Genomic DNA, 23,992 nt, shown 5'->3' with positions numbered 1-23,992 from the left:
TCCCTCCCCTCCTCCTCCCGCTCTCCCCATGCTGCTCCCCCTGCTACCTGCGCTGGTCGGCGGCGGCTGAGGCCAGCGATGCGAGGCGGAGGTGGAGGAGGCGGAGGTGAGGAGGAGAGGAGCCGCGGGAGCAGGAGGAGCATCGGGATCCCCATCACCATCCTCATCTTCATCACCATCATCCATGTGTCTCTCTCGTCCTGCTGACTAGGATGTCAACGGAGGACAAGAGCCTGGTGGTGGCGGTGGCGGAGCCGCCTCAGCAGCAGCAACCCCCCGAGCCTGCAGCTCCCCCCCCAGCAGCAGCGGCAGCAGCCACAGACAAAAGACCTAGGGGCCGGCCTCGCAAAGATGGCGCTTCCCCTTTCCAGAGAGCCAGAAAGAAGTAAGTTCGGCGCTGGTGCGTGCGAGGCACCGAGGGGCCGGGGCCGGGCGCGGGCAGAGCTGTCACGGAGCCCCGCCGCCCCCTCCCTGCCCGCTGCCTATTGCCATTTTGAGAGGGGCTCTTCTTTCTTCTCCTGCTCTCCCCTTTGCACTTTCTCCTCCGCCTTTTTCACCTTTGTCTCCCTCCGCCTGTTTTCCCTTCTCACTTTGCTTCTCCCGTCCCTATTCCTTTCGCCTCTTTCTTCGGAGTTACTCTCTTCCCCTTCCCCTCGTCCTCCTCTGTCTTCGCCCCGTCCCCTGCTCGGCTCTCTCGTGGATACCATTCCCCGTGCTTGCTCGCCGCTCTCCCCGTTTCTCGGCTCTCTCCTCTAGGACGCTGCCTGGATATGGGATACCGCTCCCTGCGCTCGCTCCTCGCTTTCCCTATTCCACCCCCTTCCTCTCTTTGAGGAAGAAAAGACGGTTCTTCCCTTCACACTCCCCCCCCCCTCCCCCCCGAACACGCAAAGTTGAGGCAGAGTTTCCTTGGCCGAGAGGCTGACGGCGCTCGGGGAGCTGTCAAGCGGCGGCCCCGGGCTGGGGGGAGAGCGGGGGCGGGGGCCGCCTCCTCCTTCCCCGTGACAGAGCGCCCTTCCCCTGCGTGGGGGGAGGGCGGAGGACGGGGTGCGGGCGCCCGTCGGCCCCGAAGAGCTGCGAGGCGCAACTTCGTGCGGGGCCGGGGGGTGAGGGGAGAGCAGCGCTCGGGGCCGCCGTGCTGCTGCTACGTGAGGTGTCGGGGCACGGCACGGCGCCCACCCTCCCCCCCACAAGGGGAGCTGCTTGGGGACTGGCTGCGCTCGGCTGCGGTTGTTTGTGAGGGGACGGAGCTTCCCCTGGCAGGGCTGGCGGCAGCGGGAGCAGGACAAAAGCCGGCCGAGCGCGGTTTTTTTTTTTTTTTTTTTTTTTTTTTTTTTGGCAAGCCTGGGTTTTTTTGGCTTTTTTTTTTACCAAGGCAAGGCTGGATTTTTTTGCGAAGAGATTACAATTGCGAGCGAAATAGGAAGTCCGTGTGGAGAGTTTGGTGGAGTCGTGGGGACTGCGAGTTGGTTTCCCTTTGTGTTAAAGGGCCGCTCTCGCTCTGACGTCAGCTGCGCGCATTTAACCCGAGCCGCGTCGCTCCGCGCCCGGCCCCGCGCTGCGGGAGCTGCCGGCGCCCCAGAGCCACTCTGCTGGGCAGCACACGCGCTCCCAGAGCAGCGTTTTCCTCTGCTGCAAATTTTCGTATGGCCACAGCTGTGAAAGGAGTTGACGTGGATGAAATCGTTAGTTTTGCATGCTTCGGGTTGATTTCCACGTATAGAAGCCGAACCTTATGCAAGAAACTTGGGAGTGTTTGATATTATAGAAAAGTTTCAGGAAGAAAAATGGAAGTAGTTAAGCAATGTAAAGCAAAGCGGTGTTATCAGTGAGGACTGACAGATCCTGCACGCCAGCTCGAGGCTGAGCACACGCTCTGCTGAAAAGTGGGTGCTGAAGAGGCCGTTCCTTTCTTTCAGTTAGGTTCTGGTGCCGTGGGGATGTTGTCAGCTAGCTTGAGGAGGAAATTAAATTTTCCTGTAAAAATATGTACTTATGTGAACGTGAGGCCAAGTGTTGTATAAGAGCCAGGAATGAGATTAGCTGTGAGGAAAATTAAAACTGATCAGTACTCTTTTTCTTCCCGTTGTGGCTATGCCTGGCTGGTGCATTGGTGAGCGTGGCCGGTGTCCTGTGTCTGTACGGAAAACTGTCCTGTGGGCAGAGCTGCTAGCAGTCCTGAATGCTTTTGAAATGAGAGTTGTATTAAAACAGCGATTTTTTTTTTTCTGACCTTTTCCACATGAAGACTGGTCTTCTTTAGTTGCATCGGCTTGGTGGAAAAATGATTTTATCTCGTATGTTTTATTGCTTAAAAAATACTGATTAACCAGCGAAGCGAATGCAGAAGTAAAACAAGTAGAAGTGATTCGTCTTGTTTTCATAGGGCTGCTTGGGCATCTCTCCCTTTTCACTTCTGAGCTTCCCTGTTGTGTTAGTGTGCCTCGTGTAAACCACATATGCCAGGCCATTTTCTGTGCTGTAATCACATGTCTGAATCACTATTAGCCAGTCAAATTGTTCAACTGCTTTATCCCATTATAGGAAATGTTGCACTGAATGTTCAGGCTAAGTGCAGTCTAAGTAATGATAAAACCAAGAGCCCCGCGTTAAAACAACATAACCTAAAAAAGAGTATTTCCTAAGCTATGGAAGCTCTATTAAAAGAACGATGCTATAACTGAGAATGCTGCAGGTTGGTCTTTAACTTTCTTGAAGACCGTATTCTTGTGCAAATTTGATGAGTTTAAGCAGACAGATGGGAAACTGCCTTGAGTCTGCTTCTGTGAGATGCCAAGTATTGTCGGTAGGCCTGTGGTAAGGGATCGTAGGGTTCTCCCAGTAGGAAAGCTCTGTGCAAATCCCTGTTGTCCCGCATCTTACCTGGTTATCAATAAAATTCCAGTGGTGCTGGGAACACAGGTATGTGTAGGAAACAGCAGAGGTTTCCTATAGGTGGGGAACCTATTGGTTTTGTTGTGGTGCCAGCACCTGGAGTCACTGGTGGCAGAGCATGGTGTTAGGAGGGCTTTCTATCAGCGTTTGAAGGATACTGCTTTATGAATAGCATTGTCAGGAGACTTAATCTTAGGTGAACAGTTCATTTTTGTTATTTATATTGTAATTGTGCCTAGAGGCCAGGGCACCATTATACAGTATAAATGCATAAGCAAAGATTGCTTCTGCACAAACAATTTATTAATTTAAATGTGAAGATAAGACAGCATGTGAATGTAAGAAAGGTACTGGGAAAGCATGAGGGAGCTATGAGAAAGCTGCGAGCAAAGGATTGCTCAGAAGTTCAAGTACCCCGGCTATCTCGGCATCATAGAATGATTCATAGGTATCAGACTTGGAGGATATATTTAAAGGAAGGTAGCACTGTCACCGGGAAGATTATCACAGATAACTTGTTTCCTGCCTCAAGTGCAAGAGAAACTCTCATATTTTCTTCCTTATTTTTTGACAGCAGGCTGTCTGTATAGAGCAGAGGTACATGTTCAAGAGGTAGAGCTCGAAAAGGCCGTGCAGAACCTTGGTACTGGGAGCAAGTAGGTTGTTCTTGACATAGTTCATAAGGAAGAATGTAGAGAACCATAGTCAACGCAATGAATGAGGAAAATATTTTTGAAATACCAGCTTTCAAATAAATTTAAGAAGTGGCAAGATTGCGTTTACCAAAGCCAAAAAAAAAAAAAAGAAAAAGAAAAAACAGAAGGAAGTTGCATTACTGAGGATACAAAAGAATGTAGGAGACAAAAAAAAAAAGAGAATCTGAATCTTGTTGGTATTGTTCAGTAGAAAATGGATATAATTAGGGACCTTCTTATCTCATGATCTGAAATCCTGGAAAATTAACTCCTGTGTTTGGATGATTACTCCTCAACGTCCATGCTGTGGACCTGAATGGTAGGAGTGTGTTAAAAAAGAAGGCACAGGGAAGGAGTACTTGTTCTGTTCTGACTGCTGTCATTGCATGAACAGCTGGCTATTCATGAAAACGTATCAGAATAGTGTTCTCTAATCTATTTTATGTACTAGAGCTTTGTTAATTTATACAGGGTATAAGCAGCACCAACATTTATCTTCCTAGCAAAAATGTAGTAGCAGAAGTCTCATTGATTGTGATCATGATAAGTTAGTTGCCTTTTAAGTCAGCGTCTAAGTTCACTTTAAGTATTATATTCAGCATCCATAAGGCTGCTCATCTGTTACAAATTCTGCAAATGTGCGTGTAGTTTAAAGCAGAATAGGAAGATGATTTCAAAAAGTTTGGAATTTATCTGTTGAAAACCTTTTGTGTTTATTTTTAAGTATCTCTGAGTTATTTTCATCGTAGTTATTGCTTACTTACTTTGGCCAATGTAAGCTGCAGTAGGTTTTCAAAGGCCATAGATTTTATACGTGCAGATAGTTTTGAGGACACGTAAGCGTAGTGTTATTGCCAGGAAATGATTATTTAAGAATTTTTATCATTACTTTAGCTGGATTTGCAATAGGGTAGGCCAGTATTTAAAGATACCTACACTCATTTCAAAGGAACCTTAATGCATCACGTCTCTTTGCTTTGTAGCTCAGTTGTGTTTCTTTAGTTCATCGCACACCTTTCATGTGATGCTTGTCTTTACTTTCCTGCCCCGTTGTCACTTAAAAATGTAACATTTGCAAATGTCAAATTCACGTTGTCTTATGCAATTAAAATGTTCACAGTTAAGGAAAGTCACTACTCCCTATCACTGAAAGACAAGTCTTTGGATGGATAGGCTTTGCACGGCTGTGGTGTGGGTAGGGGTTAAAGTATCAAAGCAAACAGGGGCCTGTGCTTCTGCCTGTACCAGCCACCTAACAAAAGGCTTGGGCCAAAAGCCAGAAGGTGTGTATTAGATCTCACAGTGTGAAGAGGGGAGGCATTGGAATAAGACTTCATTGTAAGGACCCTAATGAGGATTATATGGTGGGCCCTTGGAAGGCCTGTCTAGTCTGTCATGGCACAGCAGCGAGCTATGTGCAGCAGGGTCCCAGGGCAACTCACGGCCATTTTCTTCCACTGCCCCCGCTGCGTTGCATCCACCTTCACCTGAGGGATTCCTGTTACCGAGCAGTTGCCATACTGTCACATGCTGCTGTTGCATGGGAGCCTGGCTTAGACGGATCACGGTTCTGTTTTGCTCAGGAGCTTCTGGTAAACGATGTCAGCGTTTATCTTTTGATTTGCAGTTCCTGGTGGGACTTCTGTGATAGACGACAGTGAGTTTTATAGAATTGTTTTGCAGCATTGTCAGAGTTGTTAAAATGTTGATTAATGTGAATTGATGTCTTCAGTTGTGTGTTAAGGGTGAGCTTTGGCTCGCTGTTGGACACAGGCTAAGGTTATTGAAAAATATCTATACTTTTCTCAATTTAAACCAGACCACACTTGCAAAAAGAGATTGCTTTGAGACTTTTTTTGACATTGCAGTTTTCAGTTCCAGCTGTTAGTTTGTTAACGTTTGTATTTGATAACCCATTGAACTTCTGTAGTACTTCTCATGAAAGGACCCTCAAGAGCTATCAGAATCATGACAGGATCGTGACAGATTAAGCATCGTGACAATTTGTGAAATATCAGCATGTGGCACGTACTGGTCATAAGCAACATCTTTGCAGAGGTAGGAATAGGAACCCAGTCTCTTGCTTTCCACCCTCTTATCCATCCACCCACCAGACATCATTTCATCCTATGTTCGGTGACACAGGCAACTTTTCCCCGCTTCAAAAATAAATCGTTATTTTTTTGGCTTTGCATGTGGACATTCTTTTTTTTTTTTTCTTTCCTTATTAGCGTGTTCAACTCCTACTAACTTCATGCTGTTGTTTTTTAGTTAGAAATGTCCATTTCCAATTATCTAACTCGTGGGCATAGCTGTCCCACAGCAGCGTTGGAGGGGTGGCAGGGTCATGTATAATTCAGAAAAAATAGATGTTCCTTATCTAGCACAGAGGATTACACCCTTATGTTATTTAAACACTAATGCCGTGGGTTTAACATTTTAAGAAATGTTACTGTATGTACACTAGAATGGTAGGCAGTGGGAAAATTAAGCTACTAGGAATTTCAGAAAGTATTGAAAGCTCTTCTCTTTTCCAGTTAATGTGTTTGATTATCAATTCATACCATTTGCATGATTCCTATTGGTGGGATAAATACAGATAACCAGGGTTTCGTGGTAGCAAATCTGGTTTACTATCAAAACAACTTGTATTTAATTTCTTTTTTATGCTGTTCCGTACTAGAAGCATGGCACTAAACATTCCCATTCTTGCCACTCTTCAGTTTCTCAGCTGGGATGTTCAAAATGAGTTTGGGCACTTGACTTCAAGAACTGTGTTCAGTAACCTCTTCTAGTAGCATTGGTGTTTTCATTCGTTCAAAATAAATGGGATAAAGTAGGGGAAAAAAAAAAAAACCTTAAAATCTACAATATTTATTACTTAGAGAAACACAGGCAGTGAGTGCACGGAGTGCATCAGGTGGTTATTTTCTCCAAACACCGTAAATCTTATGTTGGTTCTAGTGGCAAAACGCAGCAGCACTCCTGCCTCCCTCTGCCGCCAGCTGTTTGTTCTCTCCCTTGTGCTGACCCAGGCGTTTGTGTACCCATGTGGTGAGCTGCGTTGGAAACTGATCTGGGTTAAAACGAACCTGGCAAAGAAACGTGTTTGCGATAGCGTAAGGGAGGAGGCCAGAGCAAGGAGCCAGGGTGCAGAGAGGCAGAGCTTCTGTCCTTTGGTAACCCTGCCAGCTTAAAGTGGCTGCGAAGCTAGAGCCTTGGATGCCTGTAATTTGAGGGTGTGGGTGGTTTTCTTTTGGCTGGCTCCAATAAATTCTTCAATACAGGAGACTGTAAGAATCCCTCACGGCCAGTAGGCATGTTGTGTATGCTAGTTGGTCGTTTAAAGAAATGCTTCAGAGAGAGTTCTTCATAATGCTTAAACAGGTGAATCTGGTCTACCTCATTCTTGCCCCCAAACACGTGTACCTGTAGGCATTGATTAAATCAATCAATTAAATCACTTTGATCCACTGAAATATTCCTAAATTATGTATTTGAAGTAAATTAATGCTATAAATGCGATGTTTTATGCTAATGAGCAATTTCTGATATTCTGGAAACTCTTTCCTAGAATACTTCAATACGTGAGCATTGTAATAAAGTAACACTACGTCTTGCTCCTTCCAGAGTATTCTTCCCTGTCATCTTTTTTGGAAGTATTGAAATCACACATGTACCAAATCCTATTGCTAGCCATTCCAGTATACGTATATAATTACAAATTTGCAATGCTGTACTTATCAATGTTGTCAAACCAGTATATTCCCCCTCAAACGGAAGGCTTTCTTCTTCTGTATCACTGCAGACAATAAATTCCATTTTTTTTATTTTGCCCCCAGAGCATGTGCAGTTGAATTGTGTGCATGGTACAGTAAAATAAAAGGACATTTGTTGGTGAAGAAGTGGTCCAAATGCACAATCTCTGCTGCTAAGCACTGTCACCTTGTACAGCTGTGTCAGAGCTCCACCTGGAAGTCACAGCCAATCCCAACTGACTTCTGGACTGTGCCAAGGTCTGTGGGACCTGGACTGTTTGAGTAGCAGCATCAGCCCTCCTGTGTCCAGCTGACAGTCTTGGCTACGTGGTGGTCTTAGCCGAAGGTTTCTCATCCCAATAATGTGGTGGCTCCATAGGCAGGAGCTACGTTGTGTTAAAGGTTGGTAGCTTTTATAAGTGACTTCATCAATACAGTGTGTGATCTATCCAGATGCTTTCCCAAGTGTGGAGTTCAGAAGCAAAATGAAATTCTTCTAAGTAAAATGGTTATTTAGGTCTATTGCCATACATGAATGAAGCTATATGGCCAGAAAAGACTTCGGGCTGATCTTGCTCATCCTTCTGTGCTGTGTGCCGGTACAATTTCTGACAGTTTGTTTTCAAAGTATTTGTTGAACGCAATTCTAATCCATCCCTAGGCAATTAGTTTCAGTAACTAATTTTCCAGAATAAATGTTCTTTACCATGGATTAAGCCGGTTTTGGCTCGTAGTGCTCGCAGTTAGGACTTTCCAGAGTCAATATGGAGAACAGTTTTTATAATAAACATTTATTTATTAGGAGGTTGTCTCCTTTGTTCAAGCCTAACATCCATTAATGTATTTCAGGATAAGATTGGCCTTCACCAGTGACAGCATCATAATGTTGACTTGCTTGATTTATCTTTACAAAGTTTGCTCATTCTGTTGAGTTTCACTTGGCCAACATGAACCTGTTTTCCATTGGTCAGAATAATTCTTTAATAAGATCTCATCCTCTAGAATGCTTACAGCCCCTGCCTCAGCCATGTGGCATACACAGCTCTTCTCTTTCTTCACGCAGGCCCTGAAGGAAGGGACTACCTTGTAATGTTCTCCCACCTTGTCTGAAAATAGTTTGCAAATAAATAACCTGAATGCTCTAGCTCATTGCTGCCCACCTGTCCTAGGGCCCTGTCACCAGGACTCTATCATCAAAGATGATCGCTCATGGCTTAGAGATGAATTCTCTTTGTTTCTGAAGTAGACGGTGAATTTCTTCTAGTCCTGCTGACTGAAATTTCCCTGATTATTTAGCCTAATAACAAAATCAATTTTTAGCATTAGCTGTAATAAAGACCAAAATGCAGAGAACAGCATTTGATTCTGTTTTGTTATCCGTTTGTTCTTCAGTAATGTTATGTACTGACTTTTTTGTCTTTATTCTTACTTCTAAAATATTTCTGAAACTTTGTGTGCCTTTTATATGGCACAGTGGTAATAATGCATGCTGTGCTTTTATCTCTTCCGATTTTTATCCCTGACGGTTTATGCCGTTCTGTGTACTCATTAAAATGCCCTTGTTTCCATTCCTAATATGATTCTTTTTAGTTTCAGACCCTTATTACTGGCTGCTCTTTATGCAGCCCGTATTCATAGTACATTTCCTATCTTTCCCCTGTGTTGGAATACTTTGCCATTATGTGTATTCCAGTACAATAACTGCCAGTCCTCCTTTAAATCACATTCTCGAGAGATTCTAGCAACAAGTTCAAAGAGTTGGTTGAAATTTGCTTTTCTTCTTTCATTTAATTGAAGATAAAAATTTTTTCTCCTTTTTTTTCTACTGCTCTCATTTTTCCCTTTCCTTGGCACAGTGAGTGTTTCTCTTTACCACTTCCAGCCAAATCTCTGTGCACGTTTAGATTTTTAAAATGGAGCCGGCCCTATTAGAGCAAAGTGTGAAAGAGCTGCTCTTCTGGCATCCTCGGCTTCGTGAAACAGTTGTCCTCAACATTTTTCAGAAACTTGTGCGGCTGTTTGTTCAGTTATTTTGGTTTCTATTCAATATTTGGATGATGAAGGCCTCCTCTCACCCTCAAGTTACAGGAGCTTTGAAAGCTCTTGTTAGTTGCTGAAGAAGTTCCCGTCTCCTCACTTGGGTGGTGGGACAGTTTTTGTCCCCAGCCTTTTCAGTGCCTGACTCCCCAGTTCCATCCTCTGTTGCTTATGGTTTTGTTTGCATCTGCTCCTGCCCTTTTCCCCTCCCTTCTGTTTGTTTAGATGTTTGTTTTTTCCCCCTTCTTCTAATAAAATTGATTGTGGCGATTTTGGTTGTTTTTTCCTTCTTACCATGGCACACTGAACTGCATTTGAGTAGGACTTAGAAATGGACCAGATGCTTTTCATTGTGAAGAAAGGACTGAGAAGGGGAATTTTGAAATAAAATTGAGAATAAAGACAAAAGAACTGTTGTTTTTTTAATTCTTCAAATCTGACATTTTCTACATTTGGCCGATTCTCAGCCGTGCTTGTTGTGCTGATGAGCAGAATGGCTGCAGCTCGGAGCAGTGCCCTGGCCCCTGCAGCGCTCAGGCTCTTCCCAGGCCGTGTCTGTGCCTGTGGATGGCGGGAGGGAAAGCGTTGAGTCACTGGCACGCCATCGCTTCCATTGCTAGCGTATTGCTGTGCTTGCTGTCGACCTGCTAGCACTTCCCCAAACAGTTCTGAGGGCCAGGAGCCTGTGTGGGCCGTGCGCCATTTTGAATGCAGTTGACACGCGGCTGCTTTGTTTTGGAAGGTGAGAATCTGGTTGTGATGATGTAGGCTGTCCTGTGCTGGTTGGTCTGGAGGCCAACGTTACCAACTACGTTTAATTCGCTAGAATAACGATAGCCAGTATTTTTCTAGAAGGAGTTCAATGAAACTGACACAATTCTCATCAGTTTTACTTTCAGCCTCCTGGGCAAACACTGCCACAGTTAATGTTCTCTAACCCACAGGGACATAAGTTTAGGGAGAACAGCTCACAGCAGAATTGATCTAGAGGGAGCAGAGGAGGTGGGGTGTATATGGCATAAGGCTCTGAGAAACGTTGGCTTTCGGTGCTTCTCCAGTCTTCTGACATGCAGTTTTTCCTGGTTCATATTTTGCATAATTAACCTTGCGCCAGGCATCCTGATAGAGATTTATACAAAGGCAAGTGCAAAACAGATTCAGCGGGAATTCTAATTTATTTTTCTGCCTGTGTCTTCCAGAAACCCTTTAGGAGAGAACTGGGCCCAGAAATGAGGCAGGAGAGAGGGAGGGGGAAGGGACTCAGGAAATAAGTGATCTGTAAGGAAGATTATTTAAAGAAATTATTTCCCTACGGTCTTCCATACAGCGGTAGCAGCGAGGGCTGGCTCGTGGCTGGCTATTCTGTCGCCTCTTCTTGTAATGGAGGGGAAGATATTCTTTGTCATGTGCTATGTACAGCTTGGAGATAAAATCATTTCTTTTTAAAATACATTTGTTGGTAAAGAATAACTAATAATAAAAAAGTGACACATATTTTGTGTGCTGTACATGTGGTCTTCTCATATAAGTATACAGGGGTAGAACAGAATAGGGAAGGTGCTGTTGGTTGTGTACTGCATTATGAACAAGCAGGGAATCTTGATCTCAGGGCTCATTAACCATCACAGTTATTGAGGGGAGGGGTTAAATTACTGGCAGTGTAAATAAATGTTCTTTTAAGAATACTTTCGGTTCACTTTTTTTCAATGAATGTGTCTTATTTTTTTCTTTTTTTTTTTTTTTTTGCATTAGACTTGGTCTTGGTAGGCAAAAATAATCTGTTTTTTTAAATTGTTATCCTGACCATGCTACTTTAAAAGCTTTTTTAAAGCAAGGGTTCATGTGATACGCGAGTGTTTCTTGTCCACACTTACTTAACATGCCCACACTTAAAGTCTTGGACATGTGCAAACATGCTGAGTTGAAGCTTGGGCTGTATCTTTGATGGTGCAATTTTCCATGTTTGTCAGAATTTTGAGAAGTATCATGATAGATTTTTGTTCTCTGGTTCTTGTCTATGATTGTAAGGGCTGTTAGATGGAGTTGTTTTGATTTTTCAAGCTGTATCCTAAACTGAACTTGGGGAATAGGCAGCTGTGTGGATATGACCCCGTCATGTGGAGCAGCAGCATATTCCACCGCAGCTATTAGTAATGGGCCTTGGGGACTGGGCAGAGGCAGAATTCTAGCTCCTGTAGTCATGCCACCTCACTTCTTTTTTTTTCCAGCAGTATTGTGATGATCTGCTTTCTAGCTGTTCTCTTTCAAAAGTTGAAAAGAGTAATGATATTTATTTTACTATTCTAAAGGAGCTTACTAATGAATAGTAGGAAGCGTACTTGAATTGTGCTGAAGGCTGTGTGCTGAGTTAGAAGAGAGAAGTAGGTACCTCTGAAAGGCAGTGTGGAAGGACTAAGTAAGGTCTGAGCGGGCACTGTGTCAGAGCCAAATGGGAAACCCAAGACTAAGAGATGTGCACGTGACTTAGGCATCTGAACATCACCCGAACGTCCTGATCGCTGCTGTGTGAACTGGCTGTGGTTGGGGCATGAGTTTTATTTCCGATGGGGTCCCACCACCGTGTTGTAGCACTGTGTGTAATTACAGAGCTATGTAAACAGCTAATTGAACTTCAAAAATATTTGCAGTCCACTTTGGCAGCTGACAGTGTTTGACCTGCTTTGAGCAGGAGGTTGGGCGAGATGACCTCCTGAGGTCTTTTCCAGCCTGAGTTATCCCATGATCCTGTTCTACGACCACCCCTTTTAGTGGTCCTGCCCGTTATTTCTGTCATATCAGTTGCTTTTGTACAGTTATGTGTAATAACCTTTATTTTGTAGAAGACGTTTCTGTGTATTATTTCTTGAAAGTAGTTTACTACACCTGTTTAATTTTCTGCGTTCCTTACTCTTTCACCTGACTATCTGTTTCTTTATTAATCTGTGATCCCCCATGCAGTAGATAAATGATTACATCCTAACAGCTTTTCACAAATGGTGTCACCTGACATTCCAAATTTTCCTCTCAAATGGCATTTAGAAAAGTATGTGGTAGAAGAGGGTAAGGCTATTTTGACTAAAGAGTTTGTCAGAATTTGTATTCTGGCATACAGCTTTGTCCTGCTTGTGCTAGAAATTAACAACTCGTGTTACCAGCAATGAGCCATTTTCTGACTCATTGCCCATGCCTGTTTAGATACAGCCTCTTTCCCACCTCTTTTTGTGTTTTCTTTTCAACTTGTGTTGTTTGCCTGTATTGATTTTCATTTCTTTCCAAACTCATTTGCTCCCACCCTTATTTTTGTTTCTGGTAAGCAGTACGGCGTTATGATTTCAGTCAGAAGCAGAGTTTGTCCATACAGCACTTCATAGTGGTGTACAATGACACACGTCACAACGCTTGTTTCTTCTGCATTGTTTCTATGAGAAAGCACCACGTGCCGTGCTACTTCAATCACAGGTAGTGTAGCTCTGCTGGGAGAGCGAAGAAGCAAGTAAGGAAATTTGAGATTTCCGGAGGTAATACAAGATTTGAAGACCTGTATTTTACTACAAATAGTTTTTCAGAAATGCTTTTTAACCTGATTTAGTCTGTGCTTATTCATTGATATCACTATTTACATTTGCTAGCACACGAGATCCAGTGAGACTTGATGAGCTGAAGCTATGTTGAGCTGATACTCTTTTGGAAGCTATCGGCCATAGAGGTGGAAGGGTGCTCTTCAGCTTATTGTTCGTTCTTAACTCAGATTCACATCCATCGGTGTGCTGGTGGCTGTGCAGGGGAATGGTGGCTGTGCTGTTCTGCCGCCATTGCTGCAGGAGTAGGAACCTTTGGCTGAAGCACCTGGAGACGACAGGAGGAAGACACCTTGAGCCTTCTCAGCAGTATTTGTCAAAACTTGTCTGTCAAAGCCCTAAGGACAGACGGAATATGATGCTTTCTATTTAGAAATTTCAATTACCTAACCTATGTTACCATTCAGATTTTATATGACATCTTAAATGTAATGGCTTTAAATCAAATCAAATTTACAATAATGTGTTAACATCGACTGTAGCTAACACGTAACATGTGTTCCTGGACTGTGCATTGTGCTGATTACCTGTTTGAGGGCCAGGTATGACCTGGCTCATGCTTACGAGAAGATGGAGCAGGGGAGAGGAAAGAATACAGCCTAGCACCTCTTCCCTCTCCACTTTTTTGCCCTTTTAGAAATGAAATCTCTCTCCATTCTTTCCTAGTACATATTAGAAACTAAGAACTTTGAAAACCCTTCAAATGCAGTAAAAAAAAGAAGTTACGCTACTATCTGATCTACACTTTGTTTGAAAAGTGGAAGTAACAGAGAAATTGTATCCATGGGAGTGGTTGGTTCAAGTTGGTTTGTAGCACGAAGGTATAAAATGGTGCTAGAAGGTAAATGGCCTTTACGTTTCACTAGAAATGCCATGCTAAGGAAGATATTTGAGTTTCCTTTTCTGCTTGTTGTCTTTTTATAGCTGGATACTTATGGCTTAATCTCAAGTCATTATTATGATTTTATTGTATTATTGCTAGAAACCCATTGATGTAAGAAATCTAGAAATAGCAGGTCAGCAGAAGAAGCAAGTCTTTAAAAAAAAAAAAAAAAAAAAGACAAACACATTTTTGTGCTCCTTAATCTATTCATCATTGTCTTCTAAAATCAGGGAAGTACCAAATCAGATGTGTGACCTAACTATTGTAACCAAATGAAGAGCTGCTGTGGGGCCCATCTCCATTTCTCCTACTGGGTTTGAAATCTAGATGGGAGGATGTTGGACTTGGTACCATATCAATTTGTGAATTTCTCTTGGTTGCTGTGAAATATCGTTCTCTAAAAGTTAGAAGTTGTAAATAGGGCCTATAATAAACAGATAAGACATGCCTTGCTAAATATGTCTTGATTAACTCTAGAGAGTTGAATCCTTGAGCTAATCAGTTTGAGTTTGGAAGAAAACAGCCCGACATATGTATAGACATAAGTTTTTATCTTAATCATTAAATCCATAGCTTCTGTTCCTTAAAAAAAAAAAAAAAAGTCTGTCTTTGGAGAGATGACTGATCCCATTTTTCCATGTACATTTTCTTGGCAGAAGTGTTGGCTGAAACAGTTTCTGCCTTGCCATCCCAGTGACACACGCTTGCGGAGACGTGTGAATCAGGGCAGGGAATTGATGCAGACGGAATCGCTTTGCCTTTTCCCAGCGTCTTGCCCAGGTGCTTCCTGCCCGCTCAGCCCGCAGCCACGCCAGTCTGTCACCTGCTTCACGGTGTGACCCAGCGCACGGCTGAGCTGGTGCGGGTTAGAGGCTGGGAGTGAGGGGCACAGGGTGGAATTGGCTCCAGTTAGAAGTGCTGCCAGATGGGAAACCCTACCCCACGTTGTTCTGTAGCTCGCTGTGTGATCCTGTTGAAGGCAGGTTGTACGGCCTGGTAGTACGCAGTCAGCGCGGCTGGCGTTGGGTCATGTCTAATTCTGCTGTAGTGAAAAAATGACTGTTTTGTTCTGAGAATGAACTAAATCTCACGTGTTTAATATGAGAGAACGTGCAGCTTTGTGTTTGGAGCTCTCAGGAAGAGCAAGGCTGGCTAACGTGACTTCATTCCTGTTAGCCAGCATCGTGGGCTGCAGAGCACTGGAGAAAAGTACCGAGCGTAATTTGTTGTTATTATTTTAACCAGCTCCTATTAAATTGCGCCTTGCCTTGTTTGTGCTAACGTACTTTAACTTGTCAGGCAGCTAACCATTAGCTGGTATGTTAAAACATGCGCTTTGTTACAGCCCATAACATGTTGGAAAATGCCTATAGATGTTAAGGTACGGCAGCACAAACAGCTCTGCATGTGAATTCGGGGAGGTGAGTGCCGCGCTTGTGTCCCAGGGGAAGCCTGTATAAATAGTTGTGGGATGGGTGACATGGCTGCTCTGCAAAACCGAGTCCTGGCGCTCGCCATCCCGGCCAACAGACTGACACTTAACCTTCTCCTTGTAGCGTGGCAGCGTGTAGTTACTGGAGATGAGCTGATAGGGGCAGCTCGATAGCTCCTTGCAGCTACATACAATCCCATGTCCGTGCCTGTACAAACATGGCACAATGGCTCTTAGACAATAGTTACTTGCGTTAGAGTAAACACGCGGAGGTGGTTTTTCATGTGAGTGCTTTCCTTTTAAAAACGTTTATCTTAATCTCTGGTGAATTGGTTTGATAAAACTTTCCTGTAGGCCCTGGAGAGCGTTCCCATTGGGAATGCAGCGATAGGCAGCGCCGGGCGCAGAGCTGGGCGGGGGAAGGAGCCCCGGGTGCCGGGTTGGTTTCCTTCAGAGGTGAAATGGTCTCCGAGTTCCTAATTTGATCAAAACCAGAAAAGCTCAGATCACTCAAAACCTAGGCGTAACTCACAGTGTTATTTTTGTTGCTCAGATAGGTCCGAGTGCTGTTAGCAGCACGTCAGCCCACGTCCTGCAGATGGCCGCTGCGTAACCAACTCATCCCAAAACTTGGGGAGGTTGACACGAGCAGAGCGGCACCCAACAGCTGCTCCGAGCGCTCGGGTGAGGGGGAAGCCGAACAAAGGCAACGGAGGCACAGCTGGAATTGGCAGACCCATGGGTTTCTGTGGATGTCGAATGGAGAGCTGCGTAACGATTTCTTGACTCGTTTTCCTCTGATGTCTGCAGAAGAAAAAAGATGGCAGGGCCGTGAGGAGGGTTAGGAAGGGCCGGCTGCGGCAGGACGCTCCTCACTCTCGCGTCCTTAGCTGCTTTCGGACCGGGCTGGGAGAAGGATGGAAAAGTCTGACAAATGTTAAAAGGGGAAGAAAAATGAAAGCCACCTTAACGTGTAACGCCGAAACCGCGCTTCGCCTCGAACGGCCCCGAGCGGCCGGGCCGTGCCCGCAGCGGGATTCTGCGGAACGTGTCGTAACTTTTCGGTGCCGCTTTGTTCAATGGGAAAGCCCGGTCGGTGGGGGAAGGGAAGGAAAAGAGAACAGGGCAGCGCCGGTGCCGCTGGGCCGGGGACAGCCGCTCGTAGCACGGGGGCTGCGGGCCGCCTGCCGGGCCCGTGTTCCGCTGCTCCGTGGAAGCGGCCTCGGGCAGCGGCGTCTCGAGCAGCGCGTCCCCGCCGCGCCGCCCTCAGCCGCTCGGCGCCGTGCTGCGGGCCGGGCCCGGGCGCTGCTGGCCTCCGCCGGGGGCGCTCCGCCGCCGCCGCGCCGCGCCTCGCTCGCACAGCCCGCTCCTGTGGGTGAGTCCGGGCCGCACTTTGGCGGCGCCCGGCTGCGTCGGATCTACTTTCTCTAGCTCGGCTTCTTTTTTTTTTTTTTTTTTTTTTTTTTTCCCCTTTTTTTTTTTTTTTTTTTTTTCTTTCCCCTCCTCCCTTTTCTCCCCACCCCTTCCCCTCCGCTCCCCTCCCCCTCCTCCTCTCCCCTCCTCCTCCTCCTCCTCCTCCGGCTCCAGCCTGGTTCGGGGAGGATCCCGGAGCCGAAGTTCCGAGGCGATCGGCGCTCTCGCGGCTCGCCGCCGCCATGGGCAGCGCGTAGGGCCGCCCCGCGGAGCCGCACCCGCAGCCTCTGGGGCAGCGCCGAGCCGGGGGGAATATGGCTGATCCGCGGGAGTGCTGAGCGCTCGGCGGAGGGCACCATGTAAAGAACTTCGCTTTCCTCCGGATCGTACGCTTGGGCACCGATGCCAGCCCCTCCATTTTCCGAAGGGGATCTGTGAGCTGTTCCGGAGGGCCGGGTTATGTTGCGCACGACCGATTCGCTGAGGGTGAGTGCGGCTCGCGGCTAACTTCTTTGTATTAAAGGGCAAAATGTGACAGGAGGCGCCGCGCTATATATGGCGATCCGTAGTGCCGGGGGTGGCACGCGGGGGGGGCGGGGGGACGCCGCGCAGCGCTGAGCCCCAGCGCCCAGCCCAGCGCGCACGGCCAAGTTCCGCGTCCAACTGATAATCCCCAGCCGTAAAAATAGAGGGGGGTGGGGAGAGCGAGGGGAAACAACAACAGAAAGCCCGGGGCTGGTCCCGGCCATTGGCCCCGAGTGCCTGTGCACACCCATACCCACACGTGTGCGCGTACACACAGGTATTCCTTGAAATTCGTGACTTTATTTGGTTAGCTATAGCACAACTCTTCTTTTTTTTTTTTCCTTCGTCTTTTTTTCCTTTTTTTTTTTTTTTTTTTGAGCAGTTTCGTTTCCTGGTGCGAATAGCGGAGCGATGGGATTCATCTTTCCCCGCTATTTCGCAGCACTCCGTACGTGCTAGTTGTGAGGAGAGTGCCACCTCAGCCCGCTTTATTCCGAGGCGTTCCTCTGGGCTGCTGGCATCGTTTTCCCCGCTGCCGTTATTGGGAGTTCTAAAGTCACGGCAAAAAAAAACAAAAAAACAAAAAAAAAACCCAACCCCGCTGCTTAGGACCCGCGGCGCTCCCCGCACAAAATGGATGTGCGGAGCGCTGTGCCGCGCTGGCTGCCGTGGGAGCAGTGAGCGAATGGGTCTGAGGCACAGCCAGGCTTATGTAACCGCTGCTTTGGCAAACTTGTACCAGCTGGGAAGGAGAAGTATTTTGTTTCTGTCTTTTGATAAGGACGGAAGGAGTGCGATGGCCCCTTTTCCCGGCGAGATTACTTAGTAGCAGGCTGATTTTCGGAACAAATAAGGTTCTGCTTGAGGGCAGTGAGCCTGTTATTTGTCTGGTTTTTTTTTTTTTTTTTTTCTTTAAGAAACTCTTTCTAATGGTGGATCCAATTCTGGATACAAAGTATTGGATGCTCACCAGTGAGTCATTAGTTAATACTGTAACCAGATTCATTACATAATTGAAAAATGAGTTAGCTTTACCATTCTCCAGAAGAGCGCTGTTAGCCGTAGTTCCAGTTCTTAAAGGAACTGAAGGTGAAGCATGAAAGTGATCTCATTTTTTTTTTTCCTCTGAAGAAGAGAAGCTGTAGCGGGTCGGTATGCCCGTGGCGGAACTGAAGCACATAGGCAGGCATGTGGAGATCCTCTGCTTGTATAAAATACTGTGCGTGGAAGTAAGCGACGCTGCTCAGCTGTAGCTCGGATGTAAGTTTTTCTGTACTAGTGTACATCGCTGTGATGGTGGTAGGTTGGGTTTGGTGTTCCTGCACAGCCAGGTACGCTTGCTGTGGAGAACTCTGCAGCTTTCAGGCTGTTTGCTGCAAATATTTAAACCAATCATTGGCAAGACAACAGGGATAGGAGACAAGATACGCTTCTATTAGTGCTAATGTGATGAGCTGCTTCTATGCTGGCCGTTAATTTTGCTAATGACCGCTCTGCATTTCATTTAGAAGTATTTGGTGTATGCTTCCTTTACTGCTTTATTGTAAACGTCCTTTCTTTTAGTAATACGTTTGGAGCTTGAGTATCTGTACTTCTGAATTGCTTCCCTCACTTGCAGGTCTTTGCAAACTGTTTTATGGCTCTTTTTCTCTTACACTGCGTCCATTCCATGCAAGGTACTGAGTAGTGCACTGCCTATGTGACATCTAGATCATCTTTTTTGTTTGCTTGTCAGTAGGAATCATTAATTTTGGTGTCATTACTCCATTGTTTTGTCAGGCTGTGTGCTCAGTTGACTCATATCCCTTTTTTTTTCCTTTTTCCCCAGACAGAACTGCCTTCAGAGTGCTGGCAAAACTGCTCTTTGAAAGGTTTTTTTTGGGGGTAGGGTGGGGGGAATGGACGGGGCACTGCTGTCCCGTACATGTCTTGCCCATAGAAGTGAGCTATATCACCTAAGCTTTCTTCATGTGATTGTTCACTGGAGTCGCTTGAAAGTGATCTCTTAAAGGCAAACAGCTGAGCAAAAGTGAAAGCAAGCCATGTATTCATTTCTGATTTTGTTCTAAGCGCCATTCGGCGTCTGCGTTTCCAGCCTGAAACGTAGTCAGCTCCTTAAAAATAATGTTAGAAATATTCCCCTGTCGTCACCGGGCTCAGTTCTTATGACTGTGCTGCTGTGCTTGTCTCTTCTTTACGTGCGGATGGAAAGCACGCGGTGCAGAGCAGCATGCACTTGATATGCAATTTAGTTTAGAATGCTCAGCTCGAGACGAAGGGAATCTGGCTCTGGAGCGCTGTCTGGAGCACGCTCTGAGCACTTTTAGAACTGAAAGAAATACTTTTTGTTGTATTTGGATTCTTCCAATTTTTTGTGATTACTGAAGCTTCTGGAAACTTTAATATGTAATGTGTTCTAAAAGAGAAACATTAAAGAAGAGTTCTCAGTGGCCCTCCACTAGTCTTCTAATGGGGTCTCTGTGAAATCCTTTTGGCATCTTCTCTTTGCAGGCAATGTCCTGGGATGCGATGCCGCACATATCCAGCGTCTGCCTGTAATTCGTGGTGCTCGCTGGGTCGTGGCGGTGCGCCCTGGGTAGCTCAGGTGAACCAGGAAATAAGTGTTGGAGGAATTCAGCAGAGAAAGAGGCATAATAGAGAGATTGTACTGAGGATAGATGAGCATCTGGGAGTGTTCACATCTTGGGATGTGGTCACCTGATGTGGAATGTACTCAGCAAACAAATGCATCTTTAACTGAGGGAACGTCAGAGATTGTTTTCCAAATCTTGAACACCCTAGATGACGAATGCTTATCAGAACAGGTGACAAAGCATTATGGTTAGACTTTTTGTACATTGCCTTGCTAGAATTTATTTTCATCCTGAAGTTGGGGTGCAATGCCAGGCCCAAGTGTCAGTGATGTTGCACTTATGGAAGGTATTTGACTGACTCCTCCATAGGGTCTGTTAAAAGTTAGTCATAGTACATCATAGTTCTGTCTGTCCCTCTGGGGAAGTGTCACTCGGGGCTGTGTTATTGCTGAGATGTTAGCCAGTCTATGCGGTTTGTGCTGATAGTGCTTCTGTAACCTGTCTAGAAAATAAAAGGTTTCACGGTGGCTGCTTTGGCCCATTTGTTCAGCCTAGTTGCCAAATGCTGAAAGGTAAATACTTCAGCAATGTTGTTTAATGGGATGCTCACAAAAGATGAAGACTCAGAACAAAAATTTGCTGTTGTGTTTGTTTGTTTTTTCATCAGAACTCACAGTCCTTGGGTGAAATTCAGTTTCAGTGGTGCATACATTCAGATGGGACTGAGTCCGTTCATCCTAAACACAAGCACTTCCATGCTCTTGTGACTGCAGATCTCCCTTGCCCTTTTCCATTATCCTTATTGTTAATTTCCATGCCCCAGCTGAAGGCAATGTAGATGAGTTTTGTAGGACTGTGTAGGAATAAGTTCATGAGAGAGCAGCTTACTACGGCATGTTCTATAGTTAGACCTGAAGCTGGAGCAGAAGGCTAAGTTATCATGTTGCCCCTGGTGGTGCCTAACACCAGATGCCGCAGGGAAAATACGGCAAACTCTGCAGTGGGCAGTTCTGGAATAATCATTCTGTATGGGATCAGTCTGAGGTGGGATTATGCCAAGTGGAACGAGAGCTGTGTTTCTTTCCAGAATTCAGAAAACCTCACGTGGAATTCTTACTTATGCTCATAGATCCAAAGAAATCTGCCTTCTTTGAATGCAATTACTTGTAAGGATCTCACGTTTGATGGAATTTGAAAGCTTCTTCCAAGCTTGGGAAGCTGTGTGAAAGAATGTGAAGCAATTGGCAAAACAGGGAGCGTGGAAGGGAAGAGCTGTGTTGGATGGCTCTGTACAAGGACCAAGTATCTAGAACCGGGAGGAAGACTAAAGGCTGGAGCTTTACTTCAGTCCCCTTGTTCTTTGTGGGTCAGGTGGTTATGGCAATATGGTTGTGGAGCACCACTGAGAGTGAAGGCACGGATGAGTTAAACGAGAATATATGGACGCTGGTCAAGGGGAGTGATGTATCAGAGTATTTCATAATCGTTTCAAAGGTGATTCGATCTGGGCCAAGTAGTAGGTGTGCCTGGTGTTGTCACTGCTGTGTCAGTCTTGCCCTGCGTTGTGTACAAAAGGACTGGCCACAGGCATGGCAGGAACTGTCATGCCTTGTATGTTTAGAACTGTCCTACAAGGGCAGGCTGGGTTGAGCAGTAAGAGTACTCTTTTGAACATCTGACAGATTTTTTTCTCATTTGAGACGTTTCACTTTGGCTTTGTAATATTTTTGTAGGTGGCTAATTGTATGTAGGAGCGGGTCCAAAACAGGGGAGGGTGCTTTCGGAAGAATCCTGGATTTGCAGTGATCGGAAAAGGGATATCCAGAGGGGTGTCCAGGTGTGCAATCTGAAGGGCAGGTGGAGGTCTGAGGATGAGGAGCACAATTTCTGTCTTCTGTTTTCATCTCAATCGATCTTGGTGCTTGTGTCCAAGCAGGCTTTCTTTTCAATTGCATTTAACCAGACTTCTGTTTGTCTCTTGTCATCTTCTGTTTTCACCCTGTTCAAGGAAGCGGAGATTTTTATTCTCTGCTTGACAGCAATGGACTTGAGAATGATGTGCAGGCAGTTACGCAGCTCCAGCAGCAGCAGCTAGGGTCACTTACAAGTCTACTTCTTGGAAGAAGAGCATGATGTAGAGGAATCCTGGAAGAGTGGACCAGAGTGCAGTCTTGTTCGAACATTCTTAAAGCTGGGCTGGGAAGGGCAGTCTGGCCTGTATATTTTCTTCAGCTTATTGTACTATTCTGCAAAATGTAAAATATTGTTTTTTCAGTATATTTGTTTTTGAGTTGTACAATCTGCCTAGAATGATGTGGAATGATAAGCAGGAGTCTGTCAGTTGATTGACTTCTCTTCATTTTTCAGAAATGCACATAGCTATTCTTCTTGATGGGAGTTGTTTGTGTTCCCTGGGTGGTCACGTCGCTTTTCCATAGAAAGCTTTGGAATCCTAGCGCCGAATCGGTGAATCGCTGCTATTTTAGGCATTTCTGTTGCCTCTCTTGGGAATATTTTGAAATCAGTTGACTTCTGATTACCGGAAAGTCGGAGTTTGTGACGTGGGGTGGGTTGCCAGAAATTGCTGTTTCCAGTTGTGACATCCACTGCCGTCACTGCTGCTGGTGAAGATGGTTTTCTGTAGGGGTAGCTGAGCGCAGCAGAGCTCAGGGGGAGGTGCTTCTTGTGGTTGTTGACAGAATCATAGAATCCTTAGAGTTGGAAGGGACCTTTAAAGGTCATCTACTCCAACCCCCACAATGAACAGGTACAGTTCATATGTAAACAATGCTGTATGTTTGTTTCTTTTCTTTCGTCGGCCTAATCTTCAGTGTCTGGCTGCTGACAGCTTCGTGAGAACTATGCAGGAGTTTTCATTATTGATGCCTCTGGACCTCTAAATAGAGAGCTATCAGTGAATAAGTACAGTATGGATTCACTTAATTATTAATCAGGATGATAGGGTATTCTCTGAGGTACAGAATTCTGTTTCAAAGACAACTGAAGTCAATAGAAAGTTTTCTACTGAAATAAAATAATCATGAGAGTAAATGCTCATCAGTATGAGCGAGAATCCGATCGCCTTGTCCCTTCTGTACCTGCTGCTTTGAATAACTCCCAATGACTGCTACTAAATGTGACAAAAAAAGCGTAGAGAAAAGAATGCTATAGAAAAGTGAACGGGACAATGCAGCGTAGCTTTTAGTTCTTCCGTGAGGCTGATTTTTTTTGTTGACTTAGATTCCGTGGAACAGCAACAAACTGAAGTCATCAGAATGGTGTATTCAATTGTACAAACTTGTTCTTGATTTCTGCATCATCCTTCTAGCGACCAGTTTGTTATTTTTTAATCCGGTTGCTTCCAGAAGCTGACAAGAATCATAATTCTGTGGTGTGTAGAGCGAAGGCTGAAGGGCACATGGAGGCCTCTCACTGAGGCCTGTGGTTGGTTGGTTGTTTTTTCCTGGAGCCCAGAGGGCCTGTCCTGCCTTTGGAACCTGCCTACAGTTGATACACAGTTTTGTCTAGCTCACAACTGGTAGTACAGTATGTGTTAAGTTTAACCAGAGCGGTGTAAGGATGACTAATTTTGCGTGTAGGATTCCACACCCCATCCTTGCACTTTTCTCCATATTCTGTGCCTTAGTTTTTGAGCCAGAAAGTAGATAAAGAAGAGCTGCTCAGCTGGCTCTCGCTGTAAGTTATGTGTATTTGTAGGTGAAGGGTAGCAGACCTGTTCTGAGGAAGGCTGTTTTGAAGATCCCTTTTGTAGCAGAAAAGCCATTAATGGTTGTGGTCTCTTCAGCAACCTGTCAGAGTCATCTTTTCTGACTATTGCATGGCATGAATGGTCAGAGCTTGAAATTCCTGAGCAGAAGTGAGATTTGCACACAGAGCTCCATGGCTGCCCCAGTAAATGCGTTCTGAGACTGAACCACCAGGATCACAGGATTCTGGGAAATACACTTCGTTCTTTACCAGATTGTGACAAATGTCATCAGAAAGGTTAACCCGAGACTTATGGTTCGTGGTGGGGGGATGGTTAAAGTCGTGTCAAAATAGAACCACATTATGAATACCTTCCCCTCACTCCTGCCCTAAAACTCACCCCTTTGTCTTCCCCAGGTAATACGTTGCCTCTTACTCTTTTCCCAAGTAGGCAACCATCCTGTGAGCTTTCCC

General features: G+C 45.4%; 1 protein-coding gene and 1 long non-coding RNA gene across 11 annotated transcripts in view; one reads left to right on the top strand and one right to left on the bottom strand.

Annotated features, from left to right (window-relative positions):
* The window catches only part of LOC110393792, a 27,184-nt gene extending 27,024 nt beyond the window's left edge, over positions 1–160 (bottom strand). The window contains exon 1 of the long non-coding RNA XR_002435199.1: positions 48–160. This is a non-coding gene — a long non-coding RNA (uncharacterized LOC110393792). The remainder of the gene's footprint in view (positions 1–47) is intronic.
* The window catches only part of KMT2C (lysine methyltransferase 2C), a 190,043-nt gene continuing 166,057 nt past the window's right edge, over positions 7–23,992 (top strand). For 7 of the 10 annotated variants that reach the window (XM_021387086.1, XM_021387082.1, XM_021387085.1 and 4 more), the window contains exon 1: positions 71–385. In XM_021387086.1, coding sequence (XP_021242761.1) covers positions 213–385 — 173 coding nt within the window. In that variant the 5' untranslated portion in view covers positions 71–212. Of the gene's footprint in view, positions 386–16,846; positions 17,178–18,367; positions 18,477–23,992 lie in introns of those variants that run through there. The other 3 variants (XM_021387078.1, XM_021387084.1, XM_021387083.1) reach the window with 3 other exon arrangements.

This window comes from Numida meleagris, chromosome 2, assembly GCF_002078875.1.
Source record: "Numida meleagris isolate 19003 breed g44 Domestic line chromosome 2, NumMel1.0, whole genome shotgun sequence".
In the NCBI taxonomy this organism is placed as follows: Eukaryota; Metazoa; Chordata; class Aves; order Galliformes; family Numididae; genus Numida; species Numida meleagris.
This window is presented reverse-complemented; position numbering and strand designations above follow the sequence as displayed.